Source organism: Diplotaxodon limnothrissa, linkage group LG7, assembly GCF_057381915.1.
Source record: "Diplotaxodon limnothrissa isolate DT_005_m linkage group LG7, D_limnothrissa_male_GT1.1, whole genome shotgun sequence".
NCBI lineage: Eukaryota > Metazoa > Chordata > Actinopteri > Cichliformes > Cichlidae > Diplotaxodon > Diplotaxodon limnothrissa.
The window spans coordinates 15,553,272-15,570,060 of NC_140602.1; the positions used below are offsets into that span (position 1 = coordinate 15,553,272).

Genomic DNA, 16,789 nt, shown 5'->3' on the forward strand with positions numbered 1-16,789 from the left:
AGGAGGCGCCAACCCCCCTACAGACCTTAGAGGTCAGTTGAAGAGCTGCTGACCTCTAACCTTGGGTCGAGAAGGTGATGGAGAGGTTTGAAGTCTGCATAAAACAGACTGATAAAGTATTAAATGTGTCGGTGTTTAATCAAAGACAAATAAACATCAGTGTTAGTATATTTGGAAAAATCTTTACTGTACAAGCTTTATTTCTTAGTCTCCTTTCCAAAAATATAGAAACAATAGCAGGAATTGGAAATTTTTTAACTAGTAAAGCAACCAATTCCTTTATTTCTGCTTGGTTTTGGCATGCTGTGGGGCATTTTTTTAAACTGTAAAAAACAATTACAAAAATAAGGCCAAGATGGTTGTTGGGATTTAAATATATAATCTGAAATCTTATCTGCTGATTATATTGTTTTAAACATGTGGCTACACTGGTCAAAGAAGGCTAGGGTAGGTGTGACAAAGCCTATAGCGACCCTTAGATTAATAATAATAATGTAATTATTTGATGCGCGTGTGGAAGCAGTGGCCAAGAAGAGCCATCTACACCTGTACTGAGGAAGTTGCTGTTTTTTCCTGTATATAGAAAACTGCTGACTATTTGTTGTTGAATTGGTTTTAACATTTCTCATTATTATGTGGTTTGGAAATATTAGAACCAAGGACAGTATAAATGTGAACAAAGATGTGAGGATAGTCACCAAATATGAGCCCACCCCCAGACGTCACTACCTGCTGCAAAAGGTCCCCCCAGTTGTGGAAAGCCAGACCCAACCCTGCACAGAGAATTTAAACTGCTTCCTTCATGCTGTAAGTACAGGACAGCACGAGTTAGGTGTATTAGGACCAAAAAGTCCTTTGTTCATGTAGCAAAAATGATACAAATTAAAACTGAGATGCAAATGTAACATTTAATTTCTTGTTTAAAAAAAGACTTCAGCTTCAAAAAATTTGAATTTTCTGCCAGTTATTTTGTGTGATATCTGTACCTTACCTTACACCAGTGGGGTTTTTCCCCAAGAAATTTTAGTTTATTTTAACTGGAGGATTATTTATTATTATTTACATTTAATGAATTTTGGATGTGGATTTATGTTTTGTGGTTGTGTATCGTTTTTGTTTTTCCTTGTGGAGGATTTCTTGAGAGAATGCCTGTAAACCAAGTTTCCCAGTAAGAACAATAAAATGACTGAACGTGAACTGAAGCGAAAGAAGAAGAATGAGCACTTAAAACGCGCGCACAAAAAAACCTTCTTTAAAAAAGTTTATTGGCTTTTAAAACCACTTTAAAAATCTCACCAGTGAGTACTTTCCATTGAAAAAAGAAACAACGCGATTGCAATATTAACAAGCTACTGTACATTAAGCGAAACACCAGACAACACCACAGAGGAGGGTTTTCTTTTTTTTTTCTCTACTGGTAGAAATGGACAAGATAGTCTGACAGAGTTGGGTCTGGGTCAGTCAAAGGTAAAGAATCACTGCTTGATGGAGCTTCGGAACTCATAAAGAGGTGCATTTCCTTCATTCAAATTCAAATATCAGTGCCATATTGTTAAAGAAAAAAATGAAGAGAAAATGTTAAAGTAAAATACTCTTCACAAAATGCATTTTGCAAAAACAAAATACAAACAAACAAACAAAAAATATGTAAAAATTGTCAGAAAACAGTCAACATAACATACAGAAGAACATTAACTTAGTAAACAGCACACAATGAAAATGATGTAACTCATGAAACTAGCACTGCCAGTCTGGTTAACAGAACCTGCCCAAATCACAGAAGACAGTGGTTACCAAGAATACAACGTACAACAGAAGTAATCACACATGCGTGCGTACAATCATTTATCAACATAATGAGCACGTAGGTTTTAAAAGGTTATTTAACTTTTTTCCCCCCTCAATGCTTTATATTCTCATGTAAGAGAATGAGTAAGAAATGTGTATCTCACTGAGATTAATGCACATTTTGCTACAAGACAATTAGTCATTTTCTGACAATTCACTGAAACTTCCTTACTCGTTTTGTTGTAAAAAAATTGTTTTTGTTTTTTTTTTTCATTTTCTCTTTTTTTTTGCGGGCATCCATCATTACATTTGTCCATAAAGATGTGGCAAAGCCATGTGTCATAAAAATTTAGTGCAATAACGTGAACCTCCAAAGTTTGTTGAAACGTGAGTAATCGCTTTTTTTTCATTTGTTTTTTTTTCCAGTGTCTGCTGAAAGACTTTGAGCACAATGTCTGTCACAGAGATGTTTGCAACCAGCTAACAGTATCACAACTTTTTTTTTCTCAATATACCATGCTATTGATCCTGCTCAAAGCACACATCACTTCTGCAACTGCAGAGACCTTTGAATAGAACAAAAAAATAAAACTAATGAAAAAAAACATAATCAGCAAGCGAGACCAGACAGCATTACTTTTACGACACACTGAGCCAGAAATGTAACACACAACATACAGTATCTTGCTGACTATAAATCTGCTTTTTTTTTTCCTCTTTTAAATGGCACATACTTAGCTAGAATAATGGCCATAATATAGTGTCTTGATACATCAAATCTCTATGTATCTATCCTATTTACAGATGGAGCTTAAACATGACTTATACAACATTGACAATAGCCAAAAAACTCAAGCAAGCATCCTACTGTATCACTTAGCCTACCTGGCTAGCAGTGATGGTTTCAACATGCTTTCAGGTCCATGGTTACCTATAAAACATAGGACAGTGACCATTTCACAAATATACATACTGTACATAAGATTTATCTAACTTCATCCTTTTCTGCGAATGCAATAGATCTCTTTTATATCTCTGAGGCTGCCCGCTCCCCGTTGTTGTTAATGTTTACAAGGAGTGTTTCTACGTGTAATAATCTCTTATGATTTTCAAACAGAGCATCTTTGGTATGGACATAAGGCTGGATCTCCACAAACATAATAATGTAATTTCCTCTTGATCTCAAGATGACATCAGAACACACTTCAGCCTCCATCCTCCCTTGTAAATGAGCCTTCTCCATACCATTGATATTCTTATCCAAGCTGGGCGTACAGCATGCCAAAACCCCCCATTAAAATAAAAACAACCTCATGACTGTGAGTGCACCTGCCATGGTATCGTGAAATGACGGCATATCAAATTCCTCTAAATTCTTTAACGATAAGGGCACACACAGTGTAGTCGTTAGCCTATACAATACATATCTATACTGAAACACTGCGGAACAAAAACAATAAGAAGTAGTATTGAAAATATCAGAGTAACAGCTGCCTTGATATGATGAAGCTCTGGATGGTTCTGAAGATATCTTAACATTATACTATATACAGTCTCTCTAAAGATGGCGTAAGGCCTTGGACTTTGGAAATAAGGCAGCCAGTTGTTGATTCCTTTCAATGTATCGTCCACAAAGTGGCCTGAATCCCCATCTTCTCACTACAGATTCATCTACTCCCTTTATAAGATAATAAACAGTACAAGAAGTATAGGCTTAAGAAAATTTCACTCTCGGACAATGCTCAGATGTGAATCAGTTTTTCCACTGATTTGGTATATGATAAAGATCATGTCATAAATTCAGCACCCGGCAGCTTAAGAGGCTACCCTTTTAAATATTCAGATATGGCAGGCAAATGTACTACAACTAACATGTGCATATACTACAATATCGTCTCCATTTGGTTGAATTTGAACTGCAAAAGCATATGTTGTTGTTTTTTTTGGTGAAGTCTCTTGTGCCAAATTTCCTACCCATCACTCTTCCTTAATTGTTCATCAAATACAAATATTGCATTATTGAAGATTGCCCTTCTCCTAACGTTCTTAAGTAAGTGCACGCGGCCACTGAGAGAACTCAGATGAGGGAGAAAAGTGGTTCGACACTGAAACTCTGGGTGACAAATGCCAAAAAAGGGGAAGGGATCAATTAAACATCGCGTGTAGGAGAGATTTTCTGGTACGCCTGGCACTTTGAACAGAACAAATGGCAAAGTCCAGACAAATCCCAACAAACTAGAGTTTAAAAACAGATTTACTACATATGCACAAAACCAAACAACAGAGAACAGAAGTCTTACAGAATAAAAGATAACATTAACCCAGCATCTCTACTGTAGTAGGCTGGTCTTTGCTTTCTAGCCAGTCAAAACCAGAGTTCACAGTATCACTGCATATCTGCTGAAAAAGCGGGTCGTTCTTCAGTTCTTCCAGTGTTGAGTCTTCATATTGTTCCTGCTGTTGATTGGGATCAAACAGTAAGTTGGTGTCCAACGTGTTAAGGTCAGTGATGCTACTGGACAGATCTGAGGTCAGTCTGATGTCGTTTGAGAAGTCGGACGCCACGGCGTTGAGCTCCGAAGCTACCTGACCTACCAACTGGGAACTGGGGTTGAGGCCATCATCCCCCAGCAAGTCCTTGACAGTGTTGTTGAAATCCAGCTGTTGCTGTTCATCCTCCACCTCCTGCTGCTGTGTGCTCTGGAGGAGCAGCTGTGGCTGTGTTTGCACTGGATTCTCCTGCAGCTGCTGCTGTTGCTGGTCTTGTTCACCAGAGCCCACTTGTGCTTGGCTGTCCCCAGTAGAGAAACCTCCCTGTTCTCCACTTCCGGTGGTGAGGTAGCCGTGCTGCTGGAGCTCAAAGGCAGCAGGACTGGAGCTGACGGGCAGCTGAGTCTGATGAGCAGTCCCTGCAGCAAAGCCAGGCGTGGTCTCCAGGATCTGTGTGAGGTTCATACGGGCCGTGTAGTTAGAGGGGAGGTTGTTTATGCCTAGACCGCGGACAGAATCATCCCCGTCCGCTTCCATTTTGCTGAGGAGAACATTCGTGATTTTGGCCGTGTTGCTCTGACCCTGCACGGGCAGCATCTCACTCTGCATCATGATGTTCAGAGGTACAGACTGGCTACGCTGGACCATGCTGTGGACAGAGGTGACGGTCTGGCTGTTCGACAGGATGCTGAGAACCTCGGAGGTGATGGGGGAGTTAAAAGGTGAAACCACAGCGCGCGTTGTCGTGGTGGTACTTGTGGTGGTGGTCGCGGGGCCAGTGTTGCCACTGAAGTTTCTCTGGCGCACTGCTGGGCTAACACTGCGGCAACGGAAAGTACTAGATGCAGACGAGGATGAGGCCTTGCTATCTAATGGTGCCGGCACAGCAAAACTCTCTTGTTTTGTAGGAGTTGTTACAATTTGCTGCTGTTGTTGCTGCTGCGGCTGTTGTTGTTGCTGCTGCTGCAGCTGCGGCTGCTGCTGAACTGGAGAGATCGGGGTCAAACGGCCAAAGTGGGCAGCATCCTGTCTTGACTGAGATTGAAATGACTGGCCAGGAATTGCAAATGCATGTGGCTTACGAAACTGATCGTCCACCAGGTCTTGGTAGCTGGGCAAAATGCCAATGCTATGGTTCGACAAAGGACCTGAAGAGTTGCTGTTGTAGCGGTTGTTGATCCACTCCAGCTTGGCCTTGTCAGGGTGGGTTGCCATGGGCCTTTGCATGGGCTTGACAGGGCTGCTGGAGACAATACTGGCGTCGTGGTAACCTGTAATGCTCGAGTTAATGGGAGTAAAAGCAAAAGGGTTCCTGCACTCCACGGGGCTCGGGGGGACGCTGCTGCTGCAGTTGGACAGTGGTGTGCTGATAGGGGTGTGACGACCCATGGCTCCATCCACAGGGGTTATGGGAGCCATACGGGAGCACGGGCTCTCCCTCGTCAGGCTGTGAGCGAGCGTCATTTCAGAGGTAGGGGTGGGTGTCGGGGTTGGTGTCGGCGTGGGGGTTTGGACTGGAGTGGTACTGCTGTGGGCAGACGGGTAGAAGGTAGTAGTGGCCTGGTGAGTGCTGAGGATAGAGCCTTGACTGCTGGCTGACTGACCTTGCAGGGTAACATCCACACAGTTACCGAACAGACCCTTCAACTTCATCTGCTCCTCCATTTGGACTAGCTCCTCCACAATGCTGTCTTGGGTCATGTCATCATCATTGAATGGGAAATAGTCCATGTTGGTCTGAGAACCTGCAAAATCAACCATTTCCTGTGTGAGGGTGAGCTGGCCCGAGGCTTCAGAGGGTTGGGCTATAATGGAAAGTTGGTCAGCAGGGGCTTGTTTGTGTTCTGCTGGTATCTGCTGGGCAAACGCCTGCTTGCGAAGCTCATCAAGGTGCCCCTCCTCCCATATTGTGCTCTTTAACTCACTCATCACAGAGGCTTCGTGTGGTCCTGAGTTGGCTTGTATGGCACAAGGATCCCCAGTGATCTGCTGCAGCAGCGCCTGATCGGTCGTGTTATTTCCCGCCGCCCCAGTGCTGGTATCGGGGCTGACAGAAGGGTCTTCGTGTTTCACCACCAGGTCTTGGTGTTTGACAACAGTCTGGGTGCTCTCAGTGTGTGTGATGGGTGAGTCAGAGAGTGCGAGGATCTGTGTGGGCCCTATAGAAGTGTGTTTCACTTTGCAGGGGGCACTCTCTGGTCTAGCAGGGGTTCCTGGTCTGGGGATCCTCTTCACTGCAGCGCTGACTCCAGGTTTGGGATTGTCAACTAGAGCCAGCGGCTGCTGGGATATAAACACCCTTTTCACTGGAATTGCATGGGATTCCCCGCCTGTGCGCTTCCTGGGGCTCTTGGCGTCTGCGCAGGGATCCTTTGATGTTGAGGTAACAGCAGAGGAGCCACTAGATGATGTGTTGACACTGGAGTTCTGATTATCAACAGTCAAGTACAAAGTACTGTCATGGCAGTTACTGTTATTGCTGTCCTGAGTCCCAGCTGCAGCTACAGAAGTAGGAGGAGATGTGGAGTCATTTTTTATCCTCGCCCCTTTGTCTGTTCCTGGAGAACATTTAACAAGGAAACTTGGCTCACTAGCAGCCCTGAACTTTGCCACTCTCTCCTCTTTGGCTCCTACAGCAGTTTTCTCCATGCCAGAGGCAGAGTTATTGTCATTTCCGGCTTCAGACACCACTTTGGCGTCAGCAGAGGGCATGGGAGTAGAGGCAGGAGCACTAAGTCTGACTGCAGGAGACTGGGGGGCAGCAGAACTCCCACTTTGTAACTGCTGGGATTCATCCAAAGCAGCGGTGGTGCTCACGCCAGCTGAGGCTGGTCGCACAGAAGTGCTGCTGCTGTTACTACTACTGCTGCTGCTGGGAGCGAGAGCGATGGCTGTCATCTTCACCACGTTCACTGAGCTGACATGGGGAGTGGGCATCACAGTTTTTATTGGGCTGTTGGTGATGAGCAACGTGGGGGGTGAACGCAGCGTGATGGCACTGGTGGCAGAGGGCTTAGGCAGGATCTGGGCGTACCGTGTACTGTGTCGCGCCAGCCGGTCACCTACAGGACAAGCTGAGATATTCTGAGAAGTTTTGGGGGACTGTTTGAGAGACTGAGTGACCACTTGAAAGTTCACAGGCAACACTTTTCCTTCGGCTGTCCCTACGGGACTGGGTGAGGTCATCAACTGCCTGCTTCTCTGTACCTGGGAAAACAATGAGAACATAACAGCACATTTTAAGCAAAATGATCAACAACTTGTCAGATAATAATTAAATAAAAAACTCAGTCACGTACCGTCACTGGGCTAGGGACAGCTGCTACTACGATGCCTATGGTAGGCTGAGGGGAAAGCAGAGCAGGGCTGCCACAGGGGATCGTGGGGCCCGGGGTACTGGCCTCTGTTCTCTTGACCTGGGTCTCAGTGGGCAAGGGTGAGTGAAGCTTCTGCTCCTGCTGCTTCTTCTGGATCTTGCGTTGCAGTTGCTGCTTTGCATCAACAGAAGGCGAGGGCAGGGTCTTCACCTGGGGCTGGAATGAGTTACACTCCGCTGTCGGCACAAACGCAGAAGCTGGAGTTGGTGTCTTCATTCCTATCAAGACATACGAGAGGAAAAGAGCGGTAGATCGTTGGTGGTGTTCTTGTCTTGTCAAACATCTCTGCTGAGGCATGAGCTGTCTGCAGTTCTGGATAGTTAAAATTCAACAAACATGTACTGTGTGTAGCCTAACAAACATTTTACAGCACACAGACATCATGGGGACGGTTAATTTAGATAATGCTTAAAAAATAACTACCTAAATAAGGCCTTGATAGGTGTCAAGAGGGCTACTGATTGGTGTGAATTACTTCAAGTCGAAGTGCTTTGCATAAACATCAGCTAACATCAGTAAATACACTCTCTTGTGCAGATATGCCAATACTGGTTAACAAGACTGATACTGGCCAATGCTGGCTAAAACCGATTGTTGGACAATAACTTGGTGCACTGCTCGAGTATGTGCAATCACGATTTTAAGTGACAGGTTAGTTTTAGAAAGATTTGCATTATGCATGTAGCTTCACTTTAAACATGAAGTCAGTTTTTTCATTTTGGTATTTCTGCTTTGTCGCTTGCAGTTCAAGCATCAGCGTGGCAGAAGCCGCACATTTATTTGCAATTTGTGACTGACGGTCATTTCTGAAACAGGACTTTTGATTTGCATGAAAGGCTGGGCTCAAAAAATTAGGATCACACTTAGAAAACACTCTTGAATCAGTGAGATGGAAATATGTAAAGAAAGAATAACAAACAGCAAATTATATTTTTTGACAGACGGTGGCTTTATGCCTTCCGAGCTTGTATATCTCAAGTGAAAAAACACAATGTTTAAGATGTACTACAGTGCCCAATGAACTTCAAACTTACATGCACACGAGACAACAATGAAACAAACACGCCAACAGATCAATAGGACACCTTTACCTGTGGGTGTTCCGGTCATAACAGTGAGTGCAGCCATGGACTTAGTACCGATGTAGTGGCTATTAAGCAGAAAACGAGCCAGGTCCTCCACGTTGTCAAACTGACGGCTCAGGACCTTTTGAGCCCACTCACACACTAATCCACAAGCTGCAGACCTCATTTCATCTTCAGCACTCGGAGACTGGCCCGTTGGCTCCATCAGTTCACACTAGTGAGACAGAGCAGAGCAGCAGGGAGGTGAGCGTCGAACAAATTTTTCAAGTCTAACTATATGGATCGGGTTTTTTTGCAGGCAATCTTACCCCATCACCAGACTTCTGAAGGTCCAGGTTGGGTAGGGATGGCATGTGAACAAAAGCTTTCTTCCTTAACCCGCTATAACAGTATGTGCGAAGGAGTTAAGGTTTCTAAAGCATGAAGACTGTGCAAACCTAAATGATTATAACATGCCGATATTTGTACGTTTTTTTGAAATTCTGCCCTAAAAATATGACACCATCTAAGGTCAGTCATCAGCCTTTCATCTGTGAGCCAAGGATTCCCTGCTACTACCTTTCTACTTCTGTAGCCAGACTCTCTTGGAATTTTGACAAAATAGTTCTCCAGGCTTTATGAAGGTATTTCAAAGCTTTTCTCTGGATATTTGCGGTTTTTTCTTTTTTTTACCATTTTCAGGGGAATGTTGTTTAATTTCTTAAGCCACTTCACACTAAACTATGAATCATTCAAGCACTAAAAAGGCACTTAGTTCAATGGATGAGCAAGTGTTAACACAGTTTAACAGGCAAAAAATATTTTTACACTAACAAGCTGATTCCCAAAGAGATAATAGTTGAAAACGTGGCTTCCCAGCGTGGTGTGCAGTGTGTCTTTAAAAATATCTGAGGGCACTGGACTCTTTTTGAGTTCACAAACTTGTATCTTTTCCCTTGGTTTGGTTTCTTTTCACACAGCAAAGACTCCAAGCAAACTCCAAGTGAACCAAAATGCATCACCACAAACCACATGAGAACATTTAGTCTGCTTACTGCTCAGACGCGTCTGGTGTGTGAGCAACACAAGCAAATACAAGAAGAAGGTGCTGTGTTTTGGCCTTATAGAGATAACATGGAGAATTTACATTCACTTTACAGCTAGCTGCTAGCCCATACTGACTACTTATGCACTCTGCACATCTAGGTTACCATGCTGCATCCCAGAATTCAAGAGAAGATGTTCAGCTCAAACTTGTTGCATGCACCTGCTAGTTGGCTCGGATCACGTTCACACCATAAATGAACCGCTCGCTTGGAAGTGGACTGAGACCCCCGACCATGTTCACACGTGCACAAGCAAACCACACCAAGATTGAAAACTATTTTGGCTAAACTAAAAACTGGCTAAACACCGCAGGTGTGAAAGCACACTAGGAGAGTTCAGGTATTTTGAAGAATAAAGGTTTTCACACCAAATATTGACTTAGAAGCTTTTTAGAATTGTACTAACTCTGTGTTGCCTTGTCTACTGTATTGACATTTATGTTTGCATGTTTCAGTAAATCCTTGCGCCTATTTCCCATTTTCCTAGCAAAATATAAAGACAGATGCCTCAAGACTGTTTAACTTTTTTCTTTCTTTTTTTATTTTATTAATAAATAACGGAGCAGCTTTGAAGCTTCCTCTTTTGGGGCAGCACGAGAACATGAAAAAAAACTCAAACTGGGCGTGACAAACACCCAGTTTGAGTCTTTCTTGGCATGTAAAGCCGAGAACTTTACTTTTTTCCCTTGAATTTTTTCCCCCTGAAGCTTTGTAATCCCCTTATGTTGTCTGGCCATAGGGTCTGAGCTCAGGTAAGCCTGTCCATAAAAAAGGGACCGTAGCAAATAAATGGCAAACTAACTTACATGCACTCTGGAACTTAAATTCACAGAAGCCAAGCAATGATAACTAATGGCGCAACTCCTCTCTTGACTCTATCCTCTGTGGAATTTTGAGGTTTTAATATATTTATAAAAAGCTTATTTTAAGCCCAGCTAGTAGTATCATGTTGAGATGAATTGCCTAAGATCTCTGCAAGCAAACATTAATGATCTGCCTGCTCATCATCCATACAAGCCCAACTGCACACATGCAATCACCTAAAAGAATCACTCATGTTGAAAAAAAAAAAAAAACGAAGAAAGAAAAAAAGAAAGAAATACAACCAGGGTAACACTTTGTTTAAGGATATTTGGATTTCCCTCTCATTCCCAGACGACGTGCCTTCATGTTAGGAAAGACATTCTTCATGATCTTTCCAAAGTCTGCTGCACTCAGTGGATTGTAGCCGAGATTGTCACAATAGCTCCTTGTAGGAGAAGAGAACCCACATGAGATTATGACGAAACTATAACTGTCTGAGAGCAGATCGCACGTCTTCTGCAAGGTTATCCACTTACTTGTATTCATCATACACCTCTTGCTTTGGGAGGGAAGTCTCTGGGTGCTCTTCTAGGTGATTGCGTATCCAGTTGAATGCATACATCTGTTGAGTACGGCTTGACGACATGGAACTCTGATCACTGAAAGTGGTGCATAAGAAAAAGACATTTGGTGAGGCAGTACCCTCGACTGCGGTGCATCATTTCTTGTTAATACAGAAACTTTAATACCATAATCCAGGAGTGGAGGACCCCCTCTCATTCTCAGTCCAAATGGGCAGAATTTGGGGGTTGGGGTGATGAATAGATATGGGGAAACAAATGAAACACAGACAGCTAGGTATAGCAAAAGTCTACAGATTTCAGTGGTTCAATCATACAGCTGAAATGTTGAAGAAAAAGAAAAAACCCTCAACAGTGACTTAAATTCAAATTTGATGCCCCTCTAGCGTCTATCAGCCTAACCTGTGTCTGTGTAGCAGCCAGTGGATTTTTGACAAGCAATGAGACAGTGCCGATAATGTAATGAGAGCCACAACAAAGCATGTATTTGTGTGTGCGTCTGTGTGTGTGCGTGTGTGAGAGAGGGAAAAAAAAAGCCAGAGAGCAAAGTGGAAAACTTAGTTTAAGTGCTCGCCTGTGACATACCTTTTATCATTGCCACTGCTGGGACCAGAAGGCAACTTAAGGTAGAGGTAGAGCTTTTCGATGTCTGTAAACTTCTCAACATCTTGCTGTAAAAATAAAAACATCACAGAGAGGAGAAAAAAATGAATATGTCTGAAGAGTTTAACACACGTGCTGACGAAGGCTGTGGTCAGGCTGATGGTTTAAAATCTGGTTCATAATTCAACTCAAACAAACACGGACTCTGGAATTACAATTGTATGCAAAAAAATTTATTATTGATCCCAACTTAAGTGCTTTTCATCTGGTTTCTAAGAATGGATTCATCTCACCTCTTCCTTTTGTATTTGCCTCTTTGTTGCTAGGGGAACCAATACTTAAATGAACGAGGTGAGAGCTGTCAGCCAATAAGCAGTGAACGAAGACGCTATTTACTACACATCACTGCTGCAAGCCCTGAGTGAATTACATACACAGTCCTGACCTGCTGGCCACTGGCTGGAACCTAACTCTTCCCTTTTTAAACTTCCTGAACTTCTTTTTGGTTTTTAAGTCTGATCTGATGATCAAAATCACACCACGCCTATGTATTTCTTAAAAGTCTTGCATCAAAAACAACTGCAAATGCAGATTATACTGGTGGAAATTTCTCTCAGTGCTATTCTCTCTAAAGTTACACAAGGTTTTTACTGCATAGAGAAATTTTTGGCAACCGGCAAAGAGATTTTAGCCAGAGCCAAAGAAAAAACTACAACAAAACAACACTGGAATAAAACTTTGCTTCTACTAAGTGTTATTAATCTGAGCTTCATTTACTCAAGCATAAAATTTGCTAATCAAAGAGGTCAGAAAACAAATGCAAGGCAAAACAGACTGCCACTAATCTTTGAGGTCTGATTGTGCACAGCCCTCCCAAAAAATCTCACTCTGCAGGAATAAAACCCACTTCAATGTGTCACCTGTTCAATAAATTTTTCTACATAGTTTAAGGCATCTCGTTTTACCATTTTTGCATGACAACAGTGGATGTTAGTGGCAAACATTTGTCACAGACATAAAAAAAACAAACATATACATTTTATCTGATTCTAAAATGACAATATCATATATGTATCTTATTACTATCTTATTAATAACAGAATATACAATTTGGTACCTTTGACATAGAAATTCTGTGCACATAATGATATGCTGATAGTAGCTCTATCAAACAAAGTTATTAATATAACCACATCTCAGTGCGTTTTGAAAAAGCCGCCCTTTTAGATGTTTATTTACTGTTTTATGTGGAAGCATCAGAGGAGTCAAAGAATGGATTTTTTTTTAAATCGAGACAAAAATGGAATAAAGCCCAAAAAACAGCGAAAACAAAAACATCTGCCTAACACCAGACAGAGGTGTTGAAATTAAAATCCAGGCTCTGTCTGCTTTACTGACGACAAAAAATAGACAAAAGCTTTATCACGTCGCTTTGATGTCACTGACACTTCTTTGCAGCTGCATAGGCGGCGAGACAGAGGGAGACGCAGCAGTTTGAGAATAATCTAAAACTGTGCATGAATAACCAGCTGAAACCAAAATACAAAAATCTTCATATATTTATATAAACATTGGAAACACTTTTGTCATTTGCTTCGCACAGTGCAAAAAAAGGCATTCATGAACATAACATTTAATGTGTTTACATGTGTTACTAAAAAAGAAAGAAAGAAAAAACACAATATAGCGTTAAGATTTCTGCATGTAAATATTAGTTAATCAAATTGAAGCTTTGTGGGGTTGGCTTTGTCTACTCTGCTTCATCAAGCATGAAACATATTTAATCATTTATATGATTTAATGAAACATTCATTGCACAACTGTTCTCCGAACGCAACAACAAACATTAACACATGACTCTGATAATGAGGGGATTGCAGATTAAGCAGTATTTACTGATACTCACCAATATGCTGTCCACTTTTGATTGTACAGATTTGCTACAATGAGAAAGAGATAAAAATTTAAGAAAGTGAATAAATAAGAAATAAAATGTCATGGATGCATGCAAGATTTTGTCAACATTTCAGCAAATAAAAGAAAAAAATCTCCCTTCCGGGTTACATTATTTTTGTACGTCGTTCAATACGACATATTTTATCATTCGCTGATATACTTTGAGAGCATCTTTGATAAAGTGAGAACATGTTTTAGGAGATTTATGAATATATTAAATCTGTAAAAAAAAAAGACATTTTGAGTCCTCTGTCTGGCAGATTCTCTCTAGGTCGCTCTCTCAAGATGAACTAAGGCAGCGGTCCCCAAGCCCCGGTCCACAGACCGGTACCGGTCCGTGAGTCGTTTGGTACCGGGCCGCGAGAGTTGAGGCTCAGCTGTGAAATGTATGGTTTTCAGAGGCTTTATCAGTTCTTAGCATTATTTTTTTTATCGTTACCCTGGTTTCCCTGGGTCTTTTCCCATGTGTTATGAATAAATCTTCTTCCTCTGGTACCGGTACTGGTTTTATTTTGTTGTATTTATCCGCGACACCTTAAAGGCCGATCCGTGAAAATGTTGTTGGACATAAACCGGTCCGTGGAGCAAAAAAGGTTGGAGACCGCTTAAGTAAGGGACTGAGTTCCAGGTTTTGGTGGTGTTGTCTTCTGTATGCTTCGGGTCACTATCATGCTGAAATATCGTCTGTGTAAGTTTTTTGCATCGTGTCTCCACGCTGCAGAAAGCTGGCATCCAATATATCAGCACCAGTGCCTTACTGTACGGCTGATGTTAGCCAGACTGTGAGTAACAACTAGTGCCTGTATCTCTTGGTCACTCTCCCGACCAAAGCTCTTCTTAGACCATCACAGAATTTTTCTGAATGACCAAATTTTAGGAAAAATTCTTGTTAATTTCCAACTTGGCTGGAACCCACTAACTTTTTATGCCTCACGGCCAGATTTAAACATCTATGGAGATCGCAATGTGGGTTTTTGAATCACACCCAACCAATGTGAATCTGCCACAGGTGTCTTCATTTACTTGCTACTCTCAGCAAAACGCTTGGTGACATTTTATCATCATTTTAGGGTTATCACGAGCAGATGCCGACTGTTTTTTTGTTTGTTTGTTTTTTTGCAATTAAAAAAAAAAGCAGCATATTTTGAGTCTGGTGTTACTACACAGTAATGCTTCCATGCCATACCGGACTCATAATAACAGGGAAAATTCCGATGCGATTAACATTGCTGAAGTCTCCGTAGCGTGTGCAACAACGTGTAAAATTAGGCCTTCACTAATCACATTTTATACAGCACGTGCTCGTCCATACCATGATGCCGACGCAAATAACACGGTGGCCGGTTTCAGTTAAAAGAGACTCATCACTAGAAATATCACAAGGCTAATCAAAGCAGGTGTATCAAAGGAAGATGAGCTGAATATTTATGTAAATGAAAAGTTTCACCTTTTCATATGAAACCCCAGAAAACTAAACACACCAGAAAGCACGTTTGCAGCTTGTCACTGCTGGTTATTGTGTGTGTAATGACTACTTCAACTTAACCTTTTATTTTTTTTTAATTAAAGCCTCAGTGTAGTATGACATATCATCTGAGCAGACACGATAATAGCAGCAAACGTGCATCTGGTTAATCTTAATCCCAGTGCTTTTAAATTTGCGACGTGCTTCTTTTTCCTTGTGGTCTTCATGAGTGATCTTTACTTTATCCCTCACGCGCTTCTGACTCTTATCTACGCACAGATGCTGTTTACATCTTTGGCTTCCTTTTTTTTTAAAATTGCTTTCTGCTGGAAATGAGCCCGTGTGGCCATTGATCTCTTTTTTCCCCTTGTATTTAACATAAACTTAATTTGCTGTAGAGTAATGATGAGGTAAGGGAGGGAGGAGGGACAGAAACTGGTGAGTAATATCCAAAGCCACAGTGCACAAAATAACGTACTGGTTTTTCAGAAGGAGCATTTCTATTTATAAACACACGTTATTCCCCCAAATGATGCAGCCCTCTCATTAGGAGCATTAAATCAGAGCGAGGCTGGACGTGTGGAGCTGCCTGCTTTGACACCTGTCATCCCGAGCATCAGCACCGCCGGTGGAGTCGGTGTCATCTATTATAACATGGCCTCCTATGGCTCGATGCTAATGACCATAGCTACCCCTGTTGTAGGTAACCCGACGTTACCGTGTCGTTAGCGCACAAACAGGAACCAGACGGAGCGGCGCGGTTCGGTGCCGTCGTGTTTCTCTGAAATATTTACGCCTAGCACGGCAGCAGCCGTGTTGTTTTTCGGGCAGCTTTTTGTGCAGCACACTGCCTCCTTGCCACTCCACAGTCAGATACGCTAATTACAAGGCTACGGCTAGCGAAAAGGACAGTGTGGCCGCTTGTGGATCGCTTCCATCCTTACCAAATTGAATTCTTTATTTTGAACTGTAACGCGTTAGCCTCGGGCCCCTGGAGTCCTGGCACCAGCGCTGGAAGAGAGCCTAATCCCGAGGCAGGCTTCTGACCAGGTTGTTGTTGATCATCAGCCATCACGATGGAGGGGTGGTGGGGGAGCTTTAACAAGTAGGCCTCATCCCCGGCTGTGCACTGCACCGGACCCACCGCTGCTGGAGCGGCTCAGTCAGCTAGGACAGCCCGCTGAATCCACCACAGAGCATGGCTACAAACACTGTGATCTGACCCTCGTGAAGCACAAAACAAAACCCCCCAAAAAACACCCGGGAATACAAAAGGCATATCGCAGGGTTATCTCCGCTGCCGCAAATTGCACGCCTGCAGCAGCCAACAGCAGCTACAGACGGAGCTGCCTGCGTCAAGACGCACGCGAGCTGCAGCGCCAGACCGGAAGTAGAGAGGTTTTTTTTAGGGTGAAAATAAAATCCCGATGTTTGCCATGTCGAAAGTTCACTCATATGTGTGTGTGTGTGTGTGTGTGTGTGTGTGTGTGTGTGTGTGTGTGTGTGTGTGTGTGTGTGTGTGAACTTATTAAATCGGTGATGAATTCTCTTAAAA

The 16,789-nt window shown here is 42.6% G+C and overlaps 1 protein-coding gene across 2 annotated transcripts; it reads right to left on the reverse strand.

The window, feature by feature from the left end:
- Positions 1 to 1,257: 1,257 nt before the first annotated feature.
- On the reverse strand, positions 1,258 to 16,555 carry rfx7b (regulatory factor X7b). Of its 2 annotated transcripts, XM_085359317.1 has the most exons (10): positions 16,179 to 16,555; positions 13,720 to 13,753; positions 11,795 to 11,881; positions 11,379 to 11,416; positions 11,166 to 11,288; positions 10,955 to 11,074; positions 9,049 to 9,130; positions 8,747 to 8,954; positions 7,578 to 7,873; positions 1,258 to 7,485 (listed from the first exon to the last, which is right to left on the reverse strand). In XM_085359317.1, the coding sequence occupies exons 1-10, from the start codon at positions 16,304 to 16,306 to the stop codon at positions 4,105 to 4,107; spliced, it is 4,497 nt and encodes a 1,498-aa protein (XP_085215443.1). In that variant the 5' UTR covers positions 16,307 to 16,555; the 3' UTR covers positions 1,258 to 4,104. The 2 variants fall into 2 exon arrangements, with proteins under 2 accessions (XP_085215443.1, XP_085215444.1); XM_085359318.1 differs by lacking the exon at positions 11,379 to 11,416 and having other exon boundaries at positions 11,796 to 11,881.
- Between the last annotated feature and the right edge of the window lie 234 nt (positions 16,556 to 16,789).

Coding starts and splice junctions, on each gene's coding strand:
- rfx7b (XM_085359317.1), bottom strand. CDS start 16,306: ATGGCTGATGATCAACAACAACCTGGTCAGAAGCCTGCCTCGGGATTA. Junction 11,882..13,719: donor CAAAAGTGGACAGCATATTG/GTGAGTATCAGT, acceptor TTATTTTTACAG/CAAGATGTTGAGAAGTTTAC. Junction 9,131..10,954: donor ATGAGAGGGAAATCCAAATA/TCCTTAAACAAA, acceptor CCTTCGCACATA/CTGTTATAGCGGGTTAAGGA.